Raw genomic sequence first — 14,479 nt, 5'->3', positions numbered from 1 at the left:
GCCCGGGGGCGACAAGCCCCCAGAACCCCAAGCCCCCGCGCCCACCCCGAACCCACATCAGCACAGCCAGGCTACCAGACCGGTGACCCACGACCGCCGCCATAGACCACCTGAGGGCCTGCATGCAGCCACCAGCAGACATCCCCCAGAACCACCCAGGCCCTCCCCAGAGGGAAAGCAGTGCCCCCCTGCCCAGGTACCCCCAAGAGCCCAGCCCCCGGCAACCCCCCCGGGGCCCCAAACCCATACACCCACCTCCACATCAACCCCAAGGCCCCACAAGGTCAGATCCCAGACTACCCACCCTCACTATGTAACGGAGCCGATCAAAGGAGCCCACAGAGATTGATCCAATGTGTCGGCAGATGCTGTTTCAAGACTAATATGATCTAACAGCAGATTTTTATACTGATTAATACTAAGATTATTTTTATTTTTCCAATTCAGGAGTATGGTTTTCTTTGCGATGCATAAGGCAGTGAAAATCATGCGACATGTATTTTTTTCCAGGGTAACATCTTCCAAGATAGCCAATAAGCAAACAGACGGAGAGAGTGGAATATTACATTTCAGACATTTAGACAAGTCTTCACAAACCTGGACCCAGAACCTCTGAACGGGTGGGCAGAACCAGAGTGCATGGATATAATCATCAGGAATATTGCCTGTGCACTGTGAGCAGTTGTTAGATGATGTAAATCCCATCCGAAACATTCGCTGACCTGTATAATGTACTCTATAAAGAACTTTATACTGTATTAATTGTAAGTTGGAGATTTTAGTCATTTTAAATGTTCTTAAACATATTTGAGACCAGGTGTTTTGGTCAAAATTGATTGATAAATCTGACTCCCATTTTGCAACAGGTAACATTATGGAGTCATTGATTCTAGACAATTTCTTGTATATTTTAGATAATAATTTGGGGGATTTAAGATTAAGGAACTCTAACACACATATTGGTGTTTCTAACAAAGTTTTATTAAGCTTAAATTTCTTTTTTATGATAGACTTAATTTGTTGATATTGTAAGAAGTATTTATTTTCAATGTCAAATTGTATTATTAAATTATTAAATGGAATAAAGTCTACACCTTCATATATGTGTTCCAGACGTTCAATTCCCTTGACTCTCCAACCTGGGAAATTTAACATATTATTTTCTTGTAGGATGTCAGGATTGTTCCAGATGGGTGTATGTCTACAGGGGAGTAGTGAAGATTTTGTCATTTTCAAATACTCCCACCATGCTGTCAGAGAAGAGCTAATATTGATGCTTTTAAAGCAAACATGTCTTTTTATATTTGTGCTAATAAACGGTAGATCTGAAATCTTAATATTATTGCATAAAGTTTGTTCTATGTCTATCCAAGTTTCATCTAATGTATTTGGATTTAACCACTTTGAGATATATTGTAACCTATTGGCTAAATAGTAGTGATAGAAGTTGGGAAGTTCTAACCCTCCGGTATCTTTAGATTTCTGTAATGCTTTTAAGCTAATACGTGGAGTTTTGTTTTTCCAAAGGAATTTAGATATCAAAGAGTCCAGTGACTTAAACCATTCAGTTGAAGGTTTATTTGGAATCATTGAGAATAAATAGTTTATTTTCGGCAGGACCATCATTTTTACTGAGGCAACTCTTCCCATAAGTGATATGGGCAGAGATTTCCATCTAGTAAGATCATCTTCAATGTTCTTTAAAATTGGGATATGATTCAATTTTATTAAGTCTTCTAATCTAGGAGAAATATTAATGCCCAAGTATGTAATGTTACCTGATTGTAGTCGTTCATTGAGAGAAGTATTAAACACGCAGTTTATTGGAAGAGCTGTGGATTTTGACCAATTTATAGAATAATCAGAAACTTTTGAGAATGAGTTTATTAATTCGATAAGATTAGATATTGACTTTTCTGTGTTCTGAAGAAAAAGTAAGACATCGTCAGCATAAAGACTAATTTTATGTTCTATATTTCTACACAGTATACCTTTAATATCAGCAGTTTGTCTTATTGCTGCTGCTAAAGGTTCAATAAAAATAGCAAATAGTGCAGGTGAAAGTGGACATCCCTGCCTGGTCCCCCTCTGTAAACAGAAGCTTGAAGATATTTGATTATTTGTCCTGACACATGCTCTTGGTGAGTTATATAATATTTTTAACCAATTAATGAAATGGTCCCCAAAACCAAATTTACTCAATGTAGAAAATAAAAATTTCCAGTTTACCCTATCAAATGCTTTTTCTGCGTCCAAAGACAAAATAGCCGTTTCAATATTTTTACTATATGAATACTCTATTAAATTATATAATCTGCGTGTATTTGTGGTTGAGTGTCTTCCTTTTATGAATCCAGTTTGGTCAGGATGAATAATGAGAGGAATTATTTTCTCTAATCTTTTAGAGAGGACTTTACTAATTATTTTAACATCTACATTAATAAGAGAGATGGGGCGATAACTGGTAGGTAGTACTGGGTCTTTGCCTGGTTTTAATAGTAGACTAATGTTGGCTGAGTTCATATGTGTTGGAAACCTGCCATTTTCTTCTGACTCATGTAGCATTCTGTGAAATATTGGTTCCAGGATGTTCCAGAACTCTTTATAAAATTCTGCTGGATATCCATCTGGGCCTGGAGATTTCTTATTAGGCATGTTTTTAATGGCTTCACGGAGCTCATCTGATGTTAATGGTGAGTCTAGTTCTGAAGATTGACTACTGTCTAGTTTTGGAAGTATTACTCTCTCCAAGAATTGATTAATATCTTCATCTGTTGGGTTTATTTGTGGAGTATATAGAGTTTTATAGAAATCTCTAAAAACACTATTTACTTTTTCCTCGTCATAAGTTATGTTACCATTTGTGTCTTTAATACCATATATAGACGTTTTTTCTTTATTTAATTTGAGTTGATTAGCTAAAAAGCTACCGGATTTATTACTGTGTTCAAAATGTTCCAAGCGAAGTCTTTGTACTAAGAATTTGTTTTTTTTGTCAATACATTCATTTAGTTCTAATTTTATCTTGCGTAGTTTTGTCTGTGTTTCCTCTCCTTGTAAACTTTCTAATAATTTGATAGATTTCTCTAAATCCTCAATACGTTTATTTTCTTTTTTCTTTTTGTTTGTTGCGTAGGATATTATTTTCCCTCTCATAACTGTTTTCCCAGCCTCCCAGAGTGTACACGCTGATGTACCTGGCAAGTCATTAAACTCTAAATACGATGTCCATTCATTTTTAAAGTATTGTATAAATTCTTCATCCATAAGCAGTGAGGTATTTAATCTCCAGTTTATACTTTTTGGGATTTCTTTCTTATTATCTAAATTTAAAGTAACTGGTGCATGATCGCTGACAGCAATAGGGTGTATCTTAGTGTCTGAAATGTTGGTCAGCAATGAGTTGCTGATTATAAAATAATCCAAACGAGAGTAAGAGTGATGCACATGTGAAAAGAAAGAATACTCTTTACTATTAGGGTGAAGAGACCGCCATGCATCGCAGAGTCCATAATCACTCATGTACTGTTTAACTACATTTATGGATTGCCAACTGCGTTGAGCTCCTACTGCATTCAGCCTGTCTATTTTGTTATCTAGACCAAAGTTAAGATCACCTCCCAGTACCAGCGAGCAATCCATGTGATTTGATAGAGTAGAAAAGAGATCATGAAAAAAAGCAGCATCGTCCACATTTGGCCCATATAAGCTAACAATACAATATTTTTGACTGAGTATGGATAATTTTAATATTATATATCTACCTTGCGGGTCTATAACTGTGTCTAATATTGTGAAGTTCACATTTTTATGTATTAATATTGCTACTCCTCTCTGTCTTGAGTTATAGCAGGCTGAGAATACATGAGGAAACTCAGGAGATTTTAGCTCATCCACAGTTGACGGTAATTTATGAATCTCTTGGAGTAATACAACATCTGCCTTTAATCTTTTAATCTGGCTAAAGATTCTATTTTTTTTATGTTGGCTACCGGCTCCATTAATATTCCATGTGACAAACCTTAAGATGCCCATATTTGTGCTTGTGAAAATATAATTAAACCACACCCATTATCACAAATATCAAAAATAGTAAAACACCCAGACAATAACATAATCCTTAATGATTGATTATTTATGATTTATAGATAAACTAAGTGCTGTTTTTGAAGGTAAATCATGCATGTATTCCTTTATGAGGTATTTGTATGTATGTATATGGATATATATAAGCCTTTGTGCCTGTGTGCTAATAATTATTGAGTCAGAAAAATAGAGACAAAAAAAATAAAGTGAGATGATAATAAACACAATAAACACATAAAGATAAAAGAAGAAAAAATAAAAAAAGAACCCCCTTACCACATTAAGTGTCATGCCACCGTGTACCACCACCATCTGTGTAACCCACCAACCGAGCTGTGCTGAAAAATTACATAAATATCTGGTAAGTAATATGAATATATATGCTTGCTAATACATTTTAAGTAAAATTAGCAACTGAAGATCATACTTACCTTTTTTTTATATTATTAATAGAGCCAGGGAGTAACCTCTGGATCTCTAAACAGCTGACCATTGATGTAAAGTTTGTCCACAGCCACCGCAGCTCTTCTGCCCTCGTTTATATTTTTCTTTCTAATCGGGAACAGGACGCGCCTTCTACTCAGAATCTCTGCAGGGAATTGGTCGTTCATGCTAAAGTTCGTGTCACGCAGTTCTCTACCTCGGCTTTTAATTTGTTCTTTCTGTTTGTAATGCTCAAACTTAGCTACAATCGGCCGCGGCCGATTGCTTCCAGGCTTCTTACCTCCGAGGCGGTGGACCCGGTGAAAAGTGATGGATTTAACCGCGTCACTCGGCAACTTCAGCTGGTTCTGAATGAAGTCACGGACGGAGGCCTCAGGGACCTCGTCCGCTCGCTCCGGTATTCCCGAGAAGACGAGATTGTCCCGCATGCTCCGGGCTTGGATATCCAGGATCGATTCTTTGATTTTTTTATTATCCCCGGATAGCAGCGTCATCTCCTCGGTGAGTTGTTTCACTGTCCCTCTCAGCTCCTGATTTTCACTAGCAAGTGATGCTACCTGTTGTTGGCTGAATTCCAAAGACTCCCTGAGGCCTTGAAACTCTTTATGTAGCATCTCTACTAATGCTAGTCGGGCGTCCAAGCTAGTTAGCTTCTGGTCAATTGACTCCAATATCTCCTTTAAACCTGAATCGTCAGGAGACGGTGCCGTAACGCTGTCTGAGCTGCCCTGTCGATGCCGCTTAGCAGTGGGGATGTTAGCTGAATTGCTAGCAGCACCGGATGTTTCTTTAGGCTTACCCATGACTAAGCTTTCGAAACACTCGTCAACAAACAATTCCAGGCTCTGCAAAGTCTCCTCGTCCAGTTTGTTTGATCGAATGAAAAAAGTTTATTAGTAATATTTAGGACTTTCTTAATTATCTTATATTTAATTAAACAGTTTTTATTTAAATAAATACGGACTTACCAAAGTTTTATCATAATACTCACGCACAGTTTCTTCCTAGGTTCTCAGCAACAGCTCATTGCACCGTCACGCCTAACGAATCAATTCAACGGGAGCGTTCTGAACAAAGTCAGTTAAACTTCAATCCTTTGAAGAATCACTGGTTTCTTAACTATTTCCTAAAATGTTCCATGAATATTTTATTAATAATCCATTGCAGTTTATTACTTATACTAGCTCAAAGATTTTATAATAAACAGTTTTAGTTATTCTTTAGTCTGGTTTTTGACTGCCTGGTTGACGTCAGGAATTGCATGGCTTTAACTTTTTAAAACTTTAATGAGTAGAAGACAGAAGTCATGTTGTTTCCTAATGGAACAATCAAGAACCACTGTATGGATCTTTCCTCTCTAGCCCCGTCAGAGAAACAAAGTAAAAATGGACCCCTCCATGAAACTAAACAGTCAAACATCAGTTAAATCCTGTTTTTTTTCAGTCGAGGTAACTATCTAAATTGAAGCCCATACTGTCCAAAACTAACCTTGAGACAGTAATACATGAGTTCATACCATCCAGGCTTGATTACTGCCATGCACTTTTTTTTTTTTTTTTGAATCAAGTCAGACCTCCACTGCACGTTCACAACTGGTTCAAAATGCTGCAGCCCGATTTTTAACTGGTACAGGCAAATGAGAGCACATTACACCAGTTCTGGCCTCCTTTCACTGGCTCCCGGTTCACTTTCAAATTCATTTTAAAATACTTCTGTATGTTTTTAAATCTCTGAACAGTTCTGCCTCCTCCTGTCTCGCTGATCTGCTGCAACCATATGTCCCACAGCGCTCGTTGATGTCAGCAGATCAGATGCTTTTATTGGCTCCATGCAGTTGACAGAGGTGACAGGGCCTTCTCTGCTGCAAGTCCAAAACTGTGGAATGAGTTACCACTGCATGTCAGGCAGTCTCCCTCTCTCACTGTTTTTATTTAAAAACACACTTTTATTCCCTGTCTTTTGACACTTGTTGATAACTTGTCTGTGTTCTATAATTGTAGTCATTTTGTTCTTGTCTTTACATATTTTTGGATCTATGTATTTTTTTTTTTTTTTTTGCTTTGTCTCTTACTTGTTTGTTTTTTGATGTACAGCACTTTGGTTGGCATTGATGCTGTTTTAAGTGCTTTATAAATAAAGTGATAGTTCGACTATTGATAACTGGACAGTAATACAGCTTACTTTTAGTATCACTGTCATAACAGCAATACAAATGTGTGATACAATTTTTTTTTTTTTTCTAAATGTACATGGACCTTTGACAGTGAAACATGACATCAGCTGTAGTTAGTAAGTGTTGCATGATGATTACAACATTATTGTTAGGCCTGCAGTGGGAGGCTAGCTCTGTGTAATAATAATATGAACGGCCCCCTCATTGCTATTGGTCCGCTGCTAGCAGTAAAAGCGATACTATTTGTGGACACAAGGAAAACACACGCCTTCATTTTAATATTAATAAGGTGGATGGGGATTCGGTGTTTTAAGCTTTAAACTAAACATTTACCCGGCTTGTTTTTTGTATGGATCTATATGAGATTACACGCGCGCTAGCTGCTTTGTGTGTTTTGTAGCTCATGCTAGTTACCAAACCTTAGCGCGTGCCGTTAGCTGTGTGTTGTACGCTTGCCAGCCGTGGTTAGAACAATTTGCACAGCCTGAAAATTTAGAACTACGAAGAGTTGGCGTAATGGCATCGATAGCTGCGGCGCATGAGCCAGGCATAAGCCCGGGCTCCGTGGCGCTGGCTGACGCGCTGCTTCCCGCGAGCATATTTGCACCAGACCGAGGAGGATGCGGGGAAGAGGCCGGGGACGAGTGCTTCGAGGAGGGGGACGTCATCAACGGCGAGCCCGAGGTCCGCGGGATTGACTGTTGTAACAAGGTAAAAAGCTAGGCCTGGGTGATCAAGCAGCGGATGAATGAATGAAAATGTCGATGTGTCTCGTGCATATTACACTGTGATTATCAAGCACTGCACCTCAGTGCACGATGCGACTATTAAGCACCGCTTTATTGTATTTTGCGTATTTAACATCAGTTTGTGTGGGGCTCTGCGTTGCTGACGTAAACGAAATAGTTAGCATAGCTGCGGCTAACGCTAGCTCCAGCTGATGCTTGAGCGCGCACCTGACAGCGAAGCAAAGTGTAACACAAGTTACAATAATGGCAACACGAACGGCTGCTTTGTGCTGAAATGTTGCATTTTTTTCCTGACAAATGTGAAGACTGAAACTCACAGAATAGATAGTGTTTGGCATGATGTAATCCCAAGGGGTTGACTGTAATAATACAAGATTCAGTTTAGTTTAAGCACTTTGGTAACACTGCTGTTTAAAATGTGCTTAATAAATAAAGTTGACTTGACTTAGTTCCTGCAAGTGTCACATTACACATTACAATGGTGTTTGTGTTTTCTAAGGCTATTTCAATATTGCACAGTGTTGCGTCACTGATGTTGGCTTTAACTTCCAAGGGAACATCAGTGACAAATTGATATACTTTTGTTGTACATGTGTACTTTTCATCCTTACACAACTCACTACAAATGGCTTTTGTTTTAAGAATATAAAAGTTTGATATGTTTCTGAAATACCATCAATGCACCAGTAATTGACTAAAGCGAATAGTGAAGGAAGCAATACTTTAATCTTGCTGTGAACATCCCAAATCTGTTTTAAATATCGTGTTTTTTGACACTGGAGAGTTTCATGTCTGTGTTGGAAGTTTGTGGGAAGAAGGACAGCTGTTCGTGTGTGAAGTAGCGAATAAGAGCATTTGTCTTTGCTGTTCCTTTACATGCGTTTTCCTCAAGCTTATGTTTTTGAAATATCAAAATATGTCTTTAAAAAGATGATCCCTTGAGCTACGGTTCTTCTAAACAACACCTGCATACCGATAATAGTTTTTTTTTTATTTCTCCCCTAACAGCTGGCACTTGTTAGCCCAAACGGAGAGCAGTATGACTCGTTACTCCGGCAGCTTCGGGACAGGATGGAAGAGGGCTCTGGAGAGACCATCTATGTGGTTGGAATGGGTTCTGGTAAAATAACACACCATTCTTCACTGTATTGCAAAGAGTCAGCACTGTATCCATGCAATTTAACATACTTTTTCATACTCTGTACAGTTTGTAACTGCTTTTTATCTTCTGGGTAGATGGTGGTGACTGGGGTCTGGATGAGAAAGATATGGAGGCTTCAATAGCCACAGTGCGCTCCATGTGTGAGCAGCTGGACACTGACCTCATTCCACTGAGAGAGCGTAGCGAGGCCGCCGGGTTGGTGCGTGACTTTCTGATCCGGAGGCGAGTGGGTGAGCTCGACTTCCTGGAGGTCAGGTTAGTAGTTTAGTTGTGGTGGCAGCTCGTTACAAATTTCACTTATGGTGAGCTGGTTATTTGATCATCTGGAACACCCAAGACTTTTCCTGTCCTTCAGGGTTGCAGTGGTGGGGAATGTGGATGCTGGTAAGAGCACTCTGCTGGGAGTGTTGACACATGGTGAGCTAGACAATGGCAGAGGTTTTGCCCGGCAGAAACTTTTCAGACACAAACATGAGATGGAGAGCGGCAGGACCAGCAGTGTGGGCAACGACATCCTGGGGTTTGATCAGGAGGGACAGGTGAGGGCTAGAAGGGTGGCATAGGGGTTATAAAACACTACTGTTCTCATGTTGATTCCTGACAAAGACAGCCTGTTAGCAAGTTGTGAGGGTGTGTAGGTGGGACTTTCATATTAAAGGTCCTCCACTTCACACCTAGTGTCCAGACTCTAGCTCCAAAAATACATGGCAGGACACGAAGTATGGACATTTTGGCTTTAATTCTAAACAACGGGATCAACATCCATCTTTATTACTGTCAATGACTGAGCCACACACTATGAAAATGTATGTACTATACTCTTAGCACAAGAAAATTCCAGATTTTTAAAAAATACATTAAACTGTATTGAGTTACAGTGTAAGTGGTAAAAATTAGTCAGTGACTTACAATGTGATGCTTTCAGAAGAAGACAAATAAAAAAAGGACTACACAAGAGTGTTTTAGTGTTTTTTGAACTGCTCATGAATAGTTAGTTTCATTAGCTATGTTTACATGGACATAAGTAATCGGATCAAACGACCGCTCAGAATAAAAATGCATCATGTAAACGCCCCGTTGGGGTTATTTTTTTGTTTATTCAGCGCGATCCGAAATAATTTGTGATCAGAACGAAAAGGGTGGTTTGCGCCGATTCATAACCCCAACATGTATGTAAACACTTGATCTGTTCATTTTTTTCTGATCGTGAAAAAACTGACCTGACTGCGCATGTGCGACCTATGTCATTTCCGCCTGGCTAATGCTAATAATATTAGCATGTCAGGGAAGCAAAACTTGTCAGTGAGCAACATTTCTACTAGAAACTCTGAAAGAGCTCAAAATGATCTGTATCACCTGCAGCTCAGTCAGGGAGTGCAGTAACGTCTCCACTGTCATTAAAACCTGTCGCAGGTCCATTTTGGGTGCTCAGGTTTGTTTACGTTCATCCCGGAAGTAAACCAGAAGTAGAACTTCTTCTGTGTTTTTTTAAAGGAGAGTTTACCACTCTGCACACGTCAGTACTTCTGTTCAGAACAAAGCCCGCTGCATGTAAACGCTCGTCATGAACGGATTGTGCCCATATACATGATACATTTGAATTATTTAATATGAAAACATTTCAATCCGGTCAAAAAATTTGCGCATGTAAACATAGCTATTGAGCCTGGAGGTCGTGCGTTTCATGCTCATGACTTTTGGCCTCTTCCTTTTAACTGTACCCAGGTAGTGAACAAACCCGACAGCCACGGAGGCAGTCTGGACTGGACCAAAATCTGTGAGAAGTCGTCCAAAGTCATTACCTTCATCGACTTGGCCGGCCACGAGAAATACCTCAAGACCACCGTGTTTGGGATGACGGGACATCTTCCAGACTTCTGCATGCTCATGGTCAGAAAGTTCGATGAGGAAGAGTGATGGGATTTATATGTTTGTTTGTGCATGGTTATATATAACATGCTTATAATAATATAACACGCTTTATATTTAACATACATTTGATTACTTATCAAATACAATAAAAATAAAGTTACTTTCATAAATATGAATACACATTTCTTTTTGCCTCTCTTGTGCAGGTGGGCAGTAACGCAGGTATCGTGGGGATGACCAAGGAGCACCTGGGCTTGGCTCTAGCTCTGAATGTGCCCGTTTTTGTAGTGGTGACCAAGATAGACATGTGTCCAGCCAACATTTTACAAGGTTAATCTGAAATTCCCTTCTGTCCACAGTTTTTGTTTTCCTTCAGCAAACATGTATTTATAAATGCAGTTTTATCGCAAAATAATGTCTACACTTGCTTTCCCGTCTAACAGAGACATTGAAGTTGCTCCAAAGGTTACTGAAGTCTCCAGGCTGTAGAAAGATTCCTGTCTTGGTACAGAACAAGGATGATGTCATAGTAGCAGCTTCCAACTTCAGCTCAGAGAGGTACTGAGTCTGTATACAAATATATATATATATATATATATATATATATATATATCATTAGAATTGAAATTGGTAAAGTGTAAAATGTTTGTTGTTTTGTGTCTTTCCAGAATGTGTCCCATTTTTCAGATCTCTAATGTGACAGGGGAGAACATGGACCTGCTAAAAATGTTTCTCAACCTGCTTTCCTCCCGGACATCCTACAGGGACGATCAGCCTGCCGAGTTTCAGATAGACGATACCTACTCTGTACCGGTACACTAACCCCAGACAAATAGTCCATGTATTTTACTATGTAAATGAAACACAGATCTCACCCGCTCAAACTCCATGAACTTTGTGTCGTTTTGTTTTTCTCAAGGGAGTGGGAACTGTAGTGTCAGGAACTACTTTACGTGGACTCATTCGTCTGAATGACACCATGCTGCTGGGGCCAGATCCTCTCGGTAGCTTCATCCCCATTGCTGTTAAATCAATTCATCGCAAAAGAATGCCCGTTAAGGAGGTTCGCGGAGGCCAGACTGCCTCGTTCGCTCTCAAAAAGGTAGGAGGTATTGCATCGCAATGCCACCATGTGGGATAACAAGACTTGGGATTGAAAATTTATCTCAGTTGTACACAGTCTATAGAAAAAATAGGTTTCAAACCTTTGTTTTTGATTATAGATAAAGCGGTCCACCATAAGGAAAGGCATGGTGATGGTGTCTCCAAAGTTAAACCCTCAGGCAACTTGGGAGTTTGAGGCTGAAATCTTGGTACTGCATCATCCCACTACGATATCCCCCAGATATCAGGCCATGGGTGGGTAACAGTGACACAAAGAGACAAGCTTCCTGTTGCTCAGTTACATATAGACGCAGAACATGCATTAATCTACATTTTCCATTTTCTTCTCACCTTATGCAATGAGCAGTCCACTGTGGCAGTATAAGACAGACAGCCACCATCTTGTCAATGAACAGAGACTGCTTACGGACAGGGGACAAAGCTACAGTCCACTTCCGCTTCATCAAAACCCCCGAGTACCTGCACTGTGACCAGAGACTGGTGTTCAGGGAGGGCCGCACCAAAGCTGTAGGGACCATCACCAAGGTAGAGAAGATGCATGGATTTGGGTATTGCTCTTATTAAAAACAGATGTTCTCATACACAGCCAGCAGCTTATAAGGAAATTTGTCATGATTGGAGAAATTCTAGGAGGGTCACTTTCCCAAGAAAACAGTATATACTAGTGAAGTTCTACAATCCCATTACAAATGATTCCCCAAGTTCTAAATGGTGGCATTTGTTTTTTTTTTCAGCTGCTGCACTCCACCAATAATTTGCCGTCCAACTCCAAACCCCCACAAATCAAAATGCAGTCCACAAAAAAGACGCCGCTGCGAAAAGAGGACAGCGCCATGGCAACCAGTGACGACGCAGCAACGATAGCACAGCCAGCAGGCCCCAACGCACCACAACTGGTGAGTCAGTGAACACGACTTAAAATACTGCATGGTGCCCGGGTATTTAGATGTTTTCCTTCAACATCCGTTTCAACTGTGTTGATCGAACTCCTTTATTCTGTCCTTTTTCTTGTTCAACATCTTACCCACCAATCAATGTCACCCGTTTCGTTTCTTTTCAAAACTTATTTCGTCACATCACTTCTTTGCACTCTGCTTCTCCTTTGCTTGCGTGGTTGGCTTCCAAAGGGAGAGGGAGATGATGACCCTCAATTAAAGGAGGGCAACAAAGAAAACAAGGTAACGCGTAGATAAAATGTATACAAGAGCAACCAGCCAGTTGAGTCAATAAGGCCAATTCTATGGTCCGCGTATCTCCAGTAGAAGTGGGAGGAGCTTGTGTTTGACAGTATGCATTTTGTGTTGCCTATCTGAGTTAATGTTTTTTTTGTAGCCAAAGTCTGGAGGTGGTGGAAGAAGAAGAGGGGGCCAGAGGCACAAAGCAAAAGGTCAAAACGGCACCACCACCACAATAGCACCTTCCACAACAGGAACAGGAAACAGTTGAATTAACCACCATCGTCATCATGCAAACCTCGCTCGCTTTCATTCCACAAACAATAAAAAAAAACATGGAAGATGGAGGAGTTTGGAGCAAGAAAGTCCCATTTGTTATTCCTTGCCTTTTTACACAAGTGTATTTTATTTTCTTTTTAAAGGGAAACACTTCAAACAAAAAGCAGAGTTTATGCATTTTAAAGTCAGCTGCCTGTGGAATGGTTGTAATAGTTTGAGTGTGGTGTGGTTTTAAAAGCCTCACTCAGCGTCAAGTTATTTCACTGAAAGATCGATGCGAGCAGCTAAAATCTAAATTTCTCTAAGCATTCCCGGTGACCTTTAAACAATATTTATATTGTAAAGTAGATGTGTTAATTGGAAGGATGACATGATCCAAAATGTATGCAAATCAGAAACGAATGTAGCAAAAGGACTCCAGATGGAAATTTTAAGCTATGGCATTATTTTTCCCAGTTATTTAACACATTTACTCTTGGATGGTTGAAATCGTTCTCACTGTGCTCTTAGACTCAGTAGTATCCATCATGCCTCGTCAGTCCGTGTACAAACCTTGCACCAGTAGCGTTCATACAAATAACAGCACACAACTCGTCACTGAAGCAGTTAATATATTGCAGTTCTTGTAATTCTAGTACTCCATTTGTTATGGCCTGTTGGTGTTTCTATGTAGTGTTTTAAAACATTTTGCTGCGAATAAATACTTTGACAAAACTATCTGCGTCTTTTGTTTTATCACTGCAAGAAGACAGTGAAAGCTAATGTCTTTTACAAGAAATATAATTAGATATAAATATATACGGTAGAATTATTTCAAATTATGATTTTTTTATTGTTCTCTGAGGGCGTAATTCTAACTGAACAAAACATTTGTCTCAGAATCCACCTGCGTGCTGATTTGTTTAGTAATAAAAAAATTAAAGTTCTAAATTAAATTAAAACAAAATACAAGAAACAAAAAGTCACACTGTACAAAGAAATACCATCACAAAGTATAGATCATGTTTTTTTTATGTAACAATGACAACAGGAGTATCTGTAAGTGCAGTTTTTACTACCACTCATCAGATAGACATGCAGGGTTTTTATATCATAATTTGAAAAGGCTTTACTCGGTATATGCAACTTTACGGTAGTTTACCATGAAATATTTAATGAATTTCAAGATATTTAGTAACATTACTCTCAAAAATAGTTTCTTTACAACACCACAACTTGGAATGTTCTGTTATAGGGTCTAAAGGAATTTAGGACCATAATAAAATATCTAAGGTTGTTAATGTGCATTAGAAACTGACGCACAAGATAGAGTGGAAGGAATTGATGAAAAATAAAAATATACATACTAATGTCACACAGTAGTATAGACTGTCCTGTACAAGAGGAATGCTTCACAAGTGCATATATGTTTGAA

At 39.3% G+C, this 14,479-nt stretch overlaps 1 protein-coding gene across 2 annotated transcripts; it reads left to right on the top strand.

Moving 5' to 3' along the window:
* Nucleotides 1-7,049: 7,049 nt before the first annotated feature.
* On the top strand, nucleotides 7,050-13,757 carry gtpbp1 (GTP binding protein 1). 2 transcript variants are annotated; one of them, XM_037689583.1, is made up of 14 exons: nucleotides 7,050-7,414; nucleotides 8,461-8,572; nucleotides 8,689-8,869; nucleotides 8,970-9,153; nucleotides 10,340-10,504; nucleotides 10,693-10,816; nucleotides 10,930-11,044; nucleotides 11,155-11,299; nucleotides 11,406-11,588; nucleotides 11,710-11,845; nucleotides 11,958-12,136; nucleotides 12,346-12,507; nucleotides 12,739-12,789; nucleotides 12,944-13,757. In XM_037689583.1, the coding sequence occupies exons 1-14, from the start codon at nucleotides 7,220-7,222 to the stop codon at nucleotides 13,055-13,057; spliced, it is 2,046 nt and encodes a 681-aa protein (XP_037545511.1). In that variant the 5' UTR covers nucleotides 7,050-7,219; the 3' UTR covers nucleotides 13,058-13,757. The 2 variants fall into 2 exon arrangements, with proteins under 2 accessions (XP_037545511.1, XP_037545512.1); XM_037689584.1 differs by lacking the exon at nucleotides 12,739-12,789.
* Nucleotides 13,758-14,479: the final 722 nt, after the last annotated feature.

The sequence above is a fragment of the Nematolebias whitei genome, chromosome 15 (genome assembly GCF_014905685.2).
Source record: "Nematolebias whitei isolate Nwh7 chromosome 15, NemWhi1, whole genome shotgun sequence".
NCBI classification, from domain to species: Eukaryota; Metazoa; Chordata; class Actinopteri; order Cyprinodontiformes; family Rivulidae; genus Nematolebias; species Nematolebias whitei.
Note: the sequence above shows the minus strand (reverse complement) of the source record. Positions and strands in the feature narration are given on the sequence as shown.

Bases quoted from the DNA above. Each gene is read 5' to 3' on its own strand.
- gtpbp1 (XM_037689583.1), top strand. From the start codon at position 7,220: ATGGCATCGATAGCTGCGGCGCATGAGCCAGGCATAAGCCCGGGCTCC. The intron at 10,817-10,929 runs GTTAATCTGAAA...CCCGTCTAACAG, and splicing joins TCCAGCCAACATTTTACAAG to AGACATTGAAGTTGCTCCAA. The intron at 11,589-11,709 runs GTAGGAGGTATT...TTTTGATTATAG, and splicing joins CCTCGTTCGCTCTCAAAAAG to ATAAAGCGGTCCACCATAAG.